Source organism: Podarcis bocagei, assembly GCF_964188305.1.
Source record: "Podarcis bocagei genome assembly, chromosome: 12".
Classification (NCBI taxonomy): domain Eukaryota; kingdom Metazoa; phylum Chordata; class Lepidosauria; order Squamata; family Lacertidae; genus Podarcis; species Podarcis bocagei.
The window spans coordinates 62254437-62267145 of record NC_138137.1 but is presented as its reverse complement, the minus strand read 5'-3'; the positions used below and the strand labels follow the sequence as shown (position 1 = coordinate 62267145).

Below are 12709 nucleotides of genomic sequence, written 5' to 3'. Positions count from 1 at the left end.
CCCATCTGCGGCACCTTGGGCATTGCTTCCCGTCCGAGGCCTCGGGGGGGGGGCTTGGAAGCAGCGCCTGAGGCCTCGCAGGGCCCCCACTTCCAGGGGCCACGAGGTCACGTGACGTCAGCATCACTGGGCACCCATGATCTGGGGCCCAAGTTGGCGCCCCAACGCAATCAATAGATTTAATTAAATATATATACTTAAATGGACAAGTAGTAGAACCCTAGAGCTGTAGCGTTGGAAAGGACTAAAAGGGTAATCTAATCCCTCCCCTGCAAGGCAGGAATTTAGATTGATGATGATGATGATGATGATGATAATTTTATTATTTATATCCCACCCATCTGGCTGGGTTTCCCCAGCCACTCTGGGCAGCTCCCAAAAGAACACTAAAAACAGAATACAACTTCAAACATTAAAAGCTTCCCTAAACAGGGCTGCCTTCAGATGTCTTCTAAAAGTCAGAGAATTGTTTATTTCCTTGACATCTGCTGGGAGGGTGTTCCACAGGGCAGGCGCCACCACCGAGAAGGCCCTCTGCCTGGTTCTCTGTATCCTCACTTCTCGCAGGGAGGGAACCGCCAGGAGGCCCTCGGATCTGGACCTCAGTGTCCGGGCAGAATGATGGGGGTGGAGACGCCCCTTCAGATTTAATGCACAAACAGTTGTTTGGGCTTTCTCTAGCAGTGCATGGCACAAAAAGTAAATTGCAAAGAGTTGAAGATGTTTTTCTCAAATGTTGCCAAGGGCCAAGAAAGGCATTGGGGGGCCAAGGCTTGGACCACCCCGGCACAGTTAACCTCTGGAACTCCCTGCCACAGGAGCTGGGGTGGCTTTGAAGGAGGGTTGGGCAGAGGAGGAGAGGGCTGCTGGCGGCTCCTGTCCAGGATTGTTAGACCCTGAACGGCAGTTTCTGGGAACCGCAGGAGGGGAGAGTGTCTCTCTTGTGGGTTTCCCATGGGGGCAACTGAGTGACCCCTCTGAGAGGAGGAGGCTGCATTCGGTGGGACCCCTTGGGCCTGATCCAGCCCCTTCTTGTCTGTCTCCCTGGAGGCTCAGCCTGGGACTCAGATCTGAGGCTCCCCTGTGTGTTGGGGGGCAGAGAGGGGTCCCGAGGGACGGAGAAAGAGGCCGGCAAGCTCTCTGGGGTGTCCCACCTGGCCTCTGTGTCCCCGGCAGGCGCCATGAACAACGTCCGCAGCCACCTGCTGAACTCCACCTCCGACTCGGACCTGATCCGCTACCGGGCCATTAGCAAGATCCCCCAGATCACCCTCAACTTTGTGGACTTCAAGGCGGAGGCCTTCCTGACCTCGCCCTCCAACGAGAAGGAGATCATTGCCTCCAGCAAGCTCAAGGATCGCACCCACAACGTCACCGAGAAGGTCACCCAGGTAGGCTGGCCGAGCGGGACCTGGAGGTGGTGGTCAGGTGTGGGCAGAGACGCCCAGGGGTGGCCTGGCATGGGCTGGCAGAGGTGCCCAGAGGCCCCGGCCGCTGTCTCTGAGAAGGACAGGGACCCTTCCAGCTAGTTATTCCATTTGATTTTGATTTAATAGTTCTGCATTGCAGGCAGTTGGACTTGATGGCCCTTTCGGGGGGGGGGTCTCTCTATGATTTTTGATTCTGTAGCTAAGTTAGTGCCCCATAGAGGCTGCGGAGGAAGAGATGAAGGCATCGTTAGTCTTTATTACATTGTATCTTGATTTAATATTGCTGCACTCCTGGGAGCTGCCCTAGATGACGCTTGGGATCCCTTCCGACTCTGCTATTCGACGATTCTAGGATTTGTATTCTGCTTTTCCAGCAACAAACGTGGAGCTCGCAATAATCACAACAGCAAAGGGGGGAATGTCAGCACCGTCATGTCAAAGGCAGTAAAACAAAGCAGACAGCTGCAACAAATTATTCATCAAAACAATGAATGCGGATAAGTAAAATCATAATTCAAAATGAATGCGGGCCCTGCCTACGCTGAGGTCTCCATGGCACCTCAGTGGATCGGGCCCCTGCGTCCCAAGCGTTGACACTTCCCTCGGGCTCAAAGTAATCCTTGGGGGTCTGGAAGGGAGATGGGAGGCCCTCTGCACGTGCCTGTGTGTCCTCTATGAGAAAAGGCGTTCCAAGCACTGGAGGGTTTCTCTCCCAGGTTCTGCTCTTCCTTTCTGCGCCTGAGTGTTAACCTGTGGAACTCCCTGCCACATGAGGCAGCGATGGCCACCAACTGGACGACTTGGAAAAAATAAATCCATGGAGGGGGATGGGGCTTAGTTTGCCTACCCATGGTCTAGAGATAGACTGCCTCTGGGTCTGGAGGTTCCACAAGAACATCAAATGAGCCTGGCTGTAGGCAAAGGGGGTCCACCCAGTCCCGTTCTCACAGTTGCCAACCAGATGTTCCTGCTGGAAACCTGCCAGCAGGATTCAAGTGCAATAGCAACTTTTCTCTCCTGGAATAGAGCCATCCTGGGTAGGAGCCCCCCATAGCCCACCCCCCATAGGGTGGCTCTACTCCATGAGGGTGGAGATGCTCCTTCAGGTCCACTGGGCCGATCTCTCACGGATGCTGTAGCTGGGATTCCTGCCTTGCAGAGGGTTGGACTAGATGACTCTGGGATTCCCTTCCAACTCTACAGTTCTGTGATTTCCTTCCTGCCTCTCTCTGGTTGCAGGGAGCTGGGTGTGGCGGAATTGGGGAGAGCCCGGTGGAGCCCCCACGCCTGCCTCTTCCTTGCGCCACTGCCTTCCACCCCACCCTCCGGCATGAGTTTTTGCAGACCTTCTGCCAGGGGTGAGCTCATCGCACGCTCCTTTTGCCCAGGGGTGAGATGTCTCCTGTCCCAGGTTCAAAGCCAGGGCTCGGCCTGGGTGTCTGCTTCCCGGGCCGAGAACGCAGGGGTGTCTCTGGCCCACGTGCAGAGTGCCTCTCTTGCCGCTGCTTTTGCATGGGATGAGGGAAATTAGAGTGTCCTTCAGAGAAAGTGCACATCTCTCCTTCCAGGAAATTGATGGAGGGAAGATCTGCGGCCAGAGAGGGGGAACCATATTAAAATGCTTGGCGGGATTTATAGATGTTTTCTCCCTCCGTCTCGCTTGCAAGGCTCTTCCCCATAAAATATGACCCTCCCTCTCCCCGCACGTCCTTCGCGCGGCTGCCAGGCTCCTCGTGAGAATCTCCAGGCCGCGAGGAGGGCGGAAGGAGGGAGAGCAGGTCTTGCTGCTCTTCTGCCGTCTTAGGGGAGAGACGGGGAGCTCAATCGGAAATAAAAGGAATCCGCTTGAAGCAAGTCACCCAGAGAGCCGGACAGAGCTTTGCTCAAGCTTCTCTGCAGAAGGGGCTCCTCCTCCTCTGGGCTGTGAACCAGCGCACGGATCCTGGCTGGATCGGAGGTGCTAGGAAGCAGGTGGGGGCAGTTTCTGCGCTGGGGGGTGGGCTGGGGAATTTAGTCTCATTCAGACTCAAAGTTCTGTTGTTGTTGAGTCGTGTCCGCCTCTTCGTGACCCCCTGGACCAGAGCACGCCAGGCCCTCCTGTCTTCCACTGCCTCCCCCAGTTTGGTCAAACTCATGCTGGTCCCTTTGAGAGCACTATGCAACCATCTCGTCCTCTGTCATCCTCTTCTCCTTGTGCCCTCCATCTTTCCCAGCATCAGGGTCTTTTCCAGGGAGTCTTCTCTTCTCATGAGGTGGCCAAAGTACTGGAGCCTCAGCTTCAGGATCTGTCCTTCCAGTGACCACTCAGGGCTGATATCCTTCAGAATGGATAGGTTTGATCTTCTTCCAGTCCATGGGACTCTCAAGAGTCTCCTCCAGCACCAGAATTCAAAAGCATCCATTCTTCGGCAATCAGCCTTCTTGATGGTCCAGCTCTCACTTCCATACATTACTACTGGGGAAACCATAGCTTTAACTATATGGACTTTTGTCGGCAAGGTGATGTCTCTGCTTTTTAAGATGCTGTCTAGGTTTGGACTCAAAGTTAGGATCCTCTTTTCCATCCTTACCTGAAGATGCCATAATATTAGAGGCTACTGTCCACACACTTTCTCTGCGCAGATACTGGTGGTTAGGTAAACTTCTTTCTAAACTAAAAATAAAAAAATTGTCCAGTAGCTCCTTGTGGACCAACTAAGTTTGTTCTGGGTATGAGCTTTCGTGTGCATGCACACTTCATCGGATACACGGAAACAGAAGTCCCCAGACCCTTATATATAGTGGGAGGGTGGGGTGGAGTATTACTCAGAAGGGCAGCAGGAGATGGGCAATTGGCTCAATGGGTCTGGTCAACCTGTTAACGACTGCAATTAGTCCTGAATTTAGCATGTGTAATGAGACAACGTATCTGAAGAATTGTGCATGCACACGAAAGCTCATACCAAGAACTAACTTAGTTGGTTTTTAAGGTGCTACTGGAAGGAATTTTTTTATTTTAATGAGACAACTGTTTAGCAGAGCTTCTCTTTCTTTCTCTGGAAGTGGTGAACAACGCAGAAGGTGTTTTAAAGATGACTCACCAAACTGTAAAGTCTCAGTCAAAAGGTTTTATTCCCAGACCAGCATTAAGGTTGCAAAAGAAATGGGTTGACTGTTAACATGAGCATTACACTCTCAAACAAAAGCCTTATCTCCTCCAGCGTGTTGTAAATCACAGCAACAGGCCTCACAGGCAAGACTCTTCAGAAAGACATTTTGCTATGGGGCATCTGCAAACAGAGTGGTCTCCTTTTTATTAGCACTTCCAGCTGACACCAATTATGGTCACTGTGCCACTCCCAAATGTAAAGGAAAAAAATCTGGAACCTGTCAGAAACTTCAGCTTGTTTCTTTGCAGAACGATTCCCTAACACAGGGGTCAGCAACGTGCAGCCCATGGAGCAGATGCGGCCCACAAAGGCCATTTTACTGGCTCCTGAGCTGCCCCCGAACCCACTTGGTGAGTCCCCTGTGCACTGCGCTAAACTGGCACATCGCGGCACAGGGACTCACCGAGCAGCGCCAAAAATCGCGTCTGCGCACACACAGATACCAGAAATCACTTCTGTGCATGCTCAGACGCCGAAAATCGTTTCTGCACAGGTGCGACTTTTGGCATCTGGGCATGCGCAGAAGTGATTTCTGGTGCCGCGGACATACGCAGACACAATTTCCAGTGTCATGCCGTGCCAGTCCGGCCCACGGACGATCTCCGTGGGAGTGATCCAGCCCATGGCCGGTAAGCCTTGCTGACCCCTGCCCTAAGACATAAGGAGTCAAACCCAAGATCTTGCATGCAAAGGAGACGCTCTAACCACTGATCTACAGGCCCCTAGAGCTTGTCTTGCCCTAATTCTGCCTGCCATTTGAAACCCTTTTTAATGCTGGAACCTGGCCTGGGACCTAGGGCAGTTAATAATAGTTGTAATTAATCAACAAGGAAAACACTTAGGGGGACGTTGCCCACCTCACACTCTTCTTCTTCTTCTTCTTATTATTATTATTATTATTATTATTATTATTATTATTATTATTTACCCAACCCATCTGGCTGGATTGCCCCAACCACTTCCACACTGATAAGGGCAAAGAGGAGGAGGAAGCTGCCCCCCCCCCAAATAGGGCTGTGAGTGAGAGGATGCAAAATCCCATCAGAAGCTCCATGGCCATCTCTCTTCCTCGCCCCCCAGCACCCTTCCTCTGGCCCCTCCAAGGGTCCTGGCTCTCCCCCCCCCCACAGAACTTGTCCAGACAGAATGAGGCCACTTCCTTGCGCCCTGTGGTGGGGAGGGGCTGTGCTGTGCTTGCCAAAGTGTGTGTCCGCCGCCTCCCCTCGCGGCAGCCAGCGATGGGTCCATCAAGAGCGGTGTGCACATTGGCCTGATGAGGCTGGCATCCTGCCAGCACCTGGCGGGCTCAGCTCCCCTGAGTACCTGCACTCAGGATGGGCAGAGAGAGAGGAACAGGCTGGTAATTAAAGCATCTCCCCTCCGAAGAAAGGTTGGCACATTTGGGGAAAGGTGATTAAGGGGGGTTTGATGGAGGGGTTTTCAGATTAGGCCTGGCGTGGAGGAAGCAGAGAGAGAAGCGTTTCCCTCCCTCTCTCCAAAGTCCTGAACATCCTGTGAAGCTGAATGCCAGGAGATCCAGGACAGAGGAAAGGAAGACGTACTGTATTTTTCGCTCTATGAGACACACCAGACCACAAGACGCACCTAGTTTTTGGAGGAGGAAAACAAGAAAAAAAATATTCTGAATCCCAGAAGCCAGAACAGCAAGAGGGATCGCTGAAAGCAGCGATCCCTCTTGCTGTTCTGGCTTCTGGGATAGCTGCGCAGCCTGCATTCGCTCCATAAGACGCACACACATTTCCCCTTACTTTTTCGGAGGGAAAAAGTGAGTCTTATAGAGCAAAAAATACGGTACTTCATGCAACGCGGAGTTAAACCGTGGAACTCCCTCCCACAGTTGCTGGCAGCCACAGGAAGGGAGATGATGGTCCTGTGTTCAAATCCTGCTTGAGGGTTGCCCACAATGGGCACCTGCTTGGCGCTGGGGACAAGAGAAGGCTGGACTGGGCAGGCCATTGGCTCTCCTTAGGCTCTTATGGAGCCTCCGGGCTCAGAGGCAGTCTATCTGGACTTCTAGGTTCTTGGAGGCATTCAGCCCCTGTGAGAAGAGGATGTGGGGCAGAGCCGAGTTTCCGCTCCAGGTGCCCCCTGCCCCACGCCTGGGCCTCGAGGCTCTTCCCTGATTCTGAAGGGTCTCCGGCCTGGTTCCAGGTGGGGGGCGGCTGAGATGGGAAAGGCACCATGTCATTCCTTGTGGCTGCAGTGCCTGCGCTGCAGGGGGTAGGACTAGATGGCCTTTGGGGTGTCCCTTCTGATTCTACGGTTCTACGACGAGAAGGTTCCTTGGAGGTTTTGAAGCAGAGGTTGGGTGGCCAGAGCTTTGTCAGGAATTATTCAGCCGTGGCCCATGACTCCTGCATTGCGGGGGGGGGGCTGGTCTAGATGGCCTTTGGGGTGCCCTATGATTTTGTGCCACTTCAGGGTGGAGCAGTGGCAATGAGGACAGCAAGTTGGAGGGGAGAGGGAAGGGGAGAGGGGTTTAACAAGCCCCCTCCTCACCTCCCCAGATCCAGGCTCCTAATCCCCTCCAGACAGGATTTGCCTCCCTCTGTCCTTGCTTAATCAAAGTGCATATGGTGGGTGGGTGGGGGGGGGGGGCATCCCGGGGCCTGACAAGCAGAAGGTTCCCCCCCAAGAGCCCCCACTGGCATCTCCAGACTTCACGGAAGGCTGGGAAAGTCCCGTTTCTGACTCCCCCTAAGAGCCCCTGAACACCGGCTGAGTTGTTTGAAAGAGGAACGAGGAGGGCTGGAAACTTACTTTATTTCTTTGGCGGCTGCAGAGCCCCTGCTCCGCGGGACGAGGGGGGGCAGCTTCAGCCCCCCCCCCGCCCGCCCGGCGTCTCCGGAGAGGGTGGAGGCAGAGTGACGCTGCCGGCCCGTGTGCGGACAATGCAGAGCAACTTGGTGCTGCGCTATGGTCCAGCTGGGGCTGAGGCGAGCCTGGCCCCAGATGTGGGGCTGCTGGTGCGCGCCCCCTGGGGATGTGGCGAGGCCGCGCGGATGATGGATGGATGGGCTTCTTCCTGCCTCCCTTTGTCCGGCGAAGACCCCGAAGGGCTGGAGCGAAGCCCCTCTTCCGTGGGGCGGGGGCTGCTTGCGCACGCGCCCTCTCCGACTTTATGGCCCCATAAGTCCCGGCTGGCTGGAGGGCGGGCGGAGAGCGAGCGAGGGAGGGAGGGTTGGGGGCTGGGGGTGTCTCCGCCAAGCAGCCGCATCGGAAGCCCGCAGCGCCTCTGTCTCCCGGCGCGCTCCAAGGTGACCCCCGTGCCGCAGAGGGGGGCCCGGCCGAGGTGCGCCCCCCCGGGCAGCGGGAGCGGGGAAGGATCTCGGGGGCCGGAGGTGCCTCTGGAGAATAGGGGAGGGCGGGGTGCTCCTGCCTTGTGCCTCAGTTTCCCCGGGCGCACTGGGGGAGGAGGAGAACCAGTCCGGGCTGCGGAGCGGACTGATTCAGGAGCCGGGGGATAAAGAGGAGGGATGGGGAGGGTATACATTCAGGAGCCCCCTCCCCAGCACAGATCTCCCCCGTTTGGGGCTGGGGAGTGGGGCTGGGTGCGCGCTCCCTCTCGCTTCGTCTCCCTCTCCAAATGCTCATTCCCGCCGGAGCAGACGGACTCTCCCCTCCTTGGAGCAGAGCTGGGGGTGAGGATGCTCTGAGAGCAAGGAGGAGCGGGGGGGGACGGGGGGGGAGGCTGGCAGCGAGTGGGCGGAGGCCAGCCGGGGCCTCCCCGTGGGTGGGCCAAGGAGGGAGGGAGGGAGGGAGAGAGACCCTGGCATCTGTTCCCATCTGCCCAGCCTCCGCTGGTGAGGTGCCTGGCTGCCTCCCTCTCGCCCTCCTCGCCCTCCTCGCCACCCCCCACGGCGGCGGCGGGGCGCGCGGTGGCCAGGGCCCCCCCAGAGCCCCCTCCCCCTGAGCCCCATGCCCTGAGCCAGGATCGTCGCTGCAGTGGGCATGTCTCAGGGCAGGAAGGACAGCGGCGTCGGGCAGCCGGAGGGCAAGAACGCCCGAGTGCGCCGGGCGGTGCGCATCTCCAGCCTGGTGGCGCAGGAGGTAGGGGGCTGTGGGGGGGGGGGCGGGCAGCCCGCCAGGGGGCTTTCCGAAGGGGAGGGGCTCTGCTTCTCCCGAGGATCGGGGTAGGGCGGGGAGAGCACTCTGCACGCGCTCAGAGGCTGGGGGGGAGGTGTGGGGCTCATGAAGTTCTGGCGAGTTCTGGGTTGGGAGGGAGGGGAGCTCCTGTCCCGTACTTTGCCCCAATCCCTGCACCTGGGGGGGGGGCACCCAGAACTAGGCTCTTCAGGGCACCAGAAGCGAATTCTGCCGGGTCTTCTGCAGACACCCTGGCCCTGGCCCTGCCCTTTCCTGCCCTTGTTTCCTGATCTGCATCCAACTGTTGCTCCCAAATATTTATGTGACACCATCTGGACACTCAGTGATGCCTGACCCAGCCGGCGATGCCACAGGGAGCCATAGATCCCTATGCGCGCGGAGGGGGCTGGGTGAGGGGACCCCTGCTGCCCCCCCAGGCAGAAGACCTGCTTTGGGGGTTGCAGAGGAAAGGGGGAGTGAAGAGTTATGGGGTTCAGGATGAAGGCTTTCTGGGGGGGGCAGCTGGGCAGGTCATTCTCTGGAGCAGAAAGTCTTATTACTACCTCCTCATTACTGATTGGTATTATTTATTATTGCCTTGTTATTATTCGTGTCTTATTAGTGGACATGCCGTGAGGGTGGGGAGGGGGCTTCAAATACCGCCCCCCATGAAAAACAGAGAAGGGACGTTGGCGCTGTTTTGTTGCAGAGGTGAGGCATGTATTCCAAGACCATCCCTGACTCTTTGGGTCCTGCTCAGCTACATCCTACTCCGTGTAGGTGCATTGAAACCAATGGACCTCTCTTCATCATGGTCATTAATTCAAATGGGTCTACTCTGAGCAGAGATTTGCTGAATGTCGCTTTTAGTGTCAGTGCCTGCAAACTGGAAGGGGAAGCAGAGATACTGTGCATTAAAGTTCCTTTTAGCCCCCCATGGCTGGCGATGGATCCCACTCACACATCACCATGCAGTCCAAATGTCTTGCTAAACCAATATTTTTTTTTTGGGGGGGGAGTCTTGGTTCCCCTCCTCCTCAGTGTCTCTCTTCCTTTCCCTGATGTAGCCCTTCCAGCCCCCCGGCTCTCTGGATCTCCGCTTGCGATCAGATCCTGGCCCCCTGGTTCTGCTGACTCCAGAGTCGTGCCCCCCCTTCGATTAATGGGCAACTCCTGCAGACTGTGCTTTGTGCCGGGGCTACGATCTTGCAGGGAGGCGAACATTCATCTTTTGGACATGACCAAGCAGCTGGTTTAGTGGGGAACGGCGGGAGCAGTTACTGGGGAGGGGGCTGAAAAAAGTGCCCCTCCCACCATCGCTCTACCTACATTGCTGTATTGTGATACATTTTGTGGAGGGAGGGAGGGAGACTGATGGTGTTAGGACTACTTGATGCTTATGCTGCTCCTAATACAGCTCTGTTAAGCTTTAGATCACAGGGGGTTGGACTAGATGGCCCTTGGGGGTCCTTTGCAAACCTACAATTCTAAGATTTTTAAAAAATTAAAAAATATGTATTTAATTTGTGTGCTGCCAGTAGTCTAGGCATTTTGCTGTGGGGGTTTGATGGTAGCCGCCCCCCACCTGGTGGCTTCCAGATGTTTTGGGAAACAGTTTCCGTTCGTCCCGGCCAGGTCCACATCTGGAGCACAGCTGTTGCGAGCGGCGGCCCCAGACGTCTGGAGAGGCACTTGTCCTTGCGGTTTGGGGACCCTTTGACTGGGAGCCACTTCGGAACTAACTTTGGTTTGGGAACATCGTAATAGCAAAAAATAGCCGTAAAAATGTCTGCTCAGAACTAGGGGCGCAGGAAGCTGCCTTCTCCCGAGTCCGGCTCTGGGGCCAGTCCACTTCAGCATCGCCTACGCTGACTGGCAGCAATGGCTCTCCTGGGTTTTGGACAGGGGTCTGTCTCCCAGCCCTACCTGGGTTGAACCAGGGCCATTCTGCATGCCAAGCAGGTGTTCTGCCACGGAGCTCTGGCCCTTCAGCTCTTTCCAGAGATTTCGTTGCTTGCTTGCTTGTGACCCGGAAACTACAACTAATCCAGAATGAGGCAGTGACCGGGAGCAGCCGCTGAGACCACATAACAGCGGTCTTGAAAGACCTACATTGGCTCCCAGTACGTTTCTGAGCACAATTCAAAGTGTTGGTGCTGACCTTGAAAGCCCTAAATGGCCTTGGTCCAGTATATCTGAAGGAGCGTCTCCACCCCCATCGTTCTGCCCGGACACTGAGGTCCAGCTCTGAGGGCCTTCTGGCGGTTCCCTCCCTGCGAGAAGCCAAGTTACAGGGAACCAGGCAGAGGGCCTTCTCAGTGGTGGCGCCCGCCCTGTGGAACGCCCTCCCACCAGATGTCAAGGAAATAAACAACCATCTGACTTTTAGAAGGCACCTGAAGGCAGCCCTGTTTAGGGAAGCTTTCAATGTTTGATGTATTACCGTACAGTGGTACCTCAAGTTACATACGCTTCAGGTTACATACACTTCAGGTTACATACGCTTCAGGTTACAGACTCCGCTAACCCAGAAATAGTACCTCGGGTTAAGAACTTTGCTTCAGGATGAGAACAGAAATCGTGCTCCGGCGGCATGGCGGCAGCAGCAGGCCCCATTAGCTAAAGTGGTGCTTCAGGTCAAGAACAGTTTCAGGTTAAGAATGGACCTCCGGAACGAATTAAGTACTTAACCCGAGCTATCACTGTATTTTAAAATTTAGTTGGAAGCCGCTCAGAGTGGCTGGGGAAGCCCAGCCAGATGGGTGGGGTATAAATAATAAATTGTTGTTGTTGTTGTTGTTGTTTGTTGGGGTCCCAGCTGGACCCGCTGCTCTTATGGTCAGCTCTCCTCCCTTGGATTTTTCCAAGCGGAGCCTGGGATGCCTTCATTGCAATTCCTGCCTTGTCGGGGCTCGGTGGCCCTGGGCATCCCATCCAGTTCCAGGGGTCTCTCCGTGGAGTCTCCTTCGTGGGAGAGCTTTAAACAGAGGTCCTTTGGCCCCCGGTCAGGGATTTGCCAACTGCCATTACTGCCCTGCTGGGGCCGGATGGCCGCTTGGGGTCGCTCCCAAGTCTATGGCTCTGTCTTTCTGCAAGGTGTGGGGAGGGTCTGGGTCTGGTCTGCTCCCATGTGGACTCTGCCCCCTAGGCCAGGAGCAGGGCAGAGGGGCTGGTGAGAAGGGATGGTGTTGCCCCCAGCCCTCCACCTCCCACCTTGAAGTTGGAAGCAGTTCAAGCTCTGTGAGGTTTGCATGTGTCCAGGCAAACCTCTTAAAGATGCCCCCCACTCGGGATTTGGCACATTGCACAAGGCAAAGACACCCCCCCCCCGGTCCGAAAAGGGATCCTGGAAAAAAGAATTTCATTTCCTTAAAAAAAATAAAAAGGGCCAGTTCCTGTGTCTGCCTCTTGGTTCTGCAAGGAGTTCAAGGAGGTCTCCCCCCCCATTTAAATCCCCACAATTTATTATGGGTGTTATTTATTAAATTTTGTGCTCCACAGCACAAAAACACAGAATGAAACCACAAAGGACACGATAAAAACAAGAACAAAACAAACCCATAATTTCCCCCCTCCCACAAAGACATTGAAAAGGACATAGACTGTTGATCAGCCAAAGGTCTGGCTGAAGAGGAACGTTTTCGCACAGAAACCCTGTGGGGTAGGCAGAAATAATACTAATACTAATACTAATACTAATACTAATACTAATACTAATAATAATAATAATAATAATAATAATAATAATAATAATAATGGTCTGAAAGGTCACACCCAGGGATCTTCATGGCTGAGAGGCGGAATTCGAACCCTGGTATCTCAGGACCTAATCCATGACTCTAACCCCTACACCACACTGTCTCTCTCACTGCCCCCGGCCTCCCCTCTGTTCTCTCACTCCAGTCAAGGTGCTTCTTCTCCCCTGGGGAGCCGTGCGGCCAAAGCCCTCCTTGGGGGGCACTGGGACTGTGGGGTGCTGCCCCCCAGCCTAGCCAGGTAGCCCTCCAGCCCCTTAGGAAACCC

General features: G+C 55.2%; 2 protein-coding genes across 3 annotated transcripts in view; both read left to right on the top strand.

Moving 5' to 3' along the window:
• LOC308569938 (autophagy-related protein 9A-like) overlaps positions 1–12709 on the top strand; it is a 266030-nt gene that overhangs the window by 130385 nt on the left and 122936 nt on the right. The gene's annotated exons all lie outside the window — the stretch shown is intronic.
• KCNH2 (potassium voltage-gated channel subfamily H member 2) overlaps positions 1–12709 on the top strand; it is an 83653-nt gene that overhangs the window by 37948 nt on the left and 32996 nt on the right. The window contains exon 5 of the mRNA XM_081164188.1: positions 1177–1391. Coding sequence (XP_081020314.1) covers positions 1177–1391 — 215 coding nt within the window. The remainder of the gene's footprint in view (positions 1–1176; positions 1392–12709) is intronic.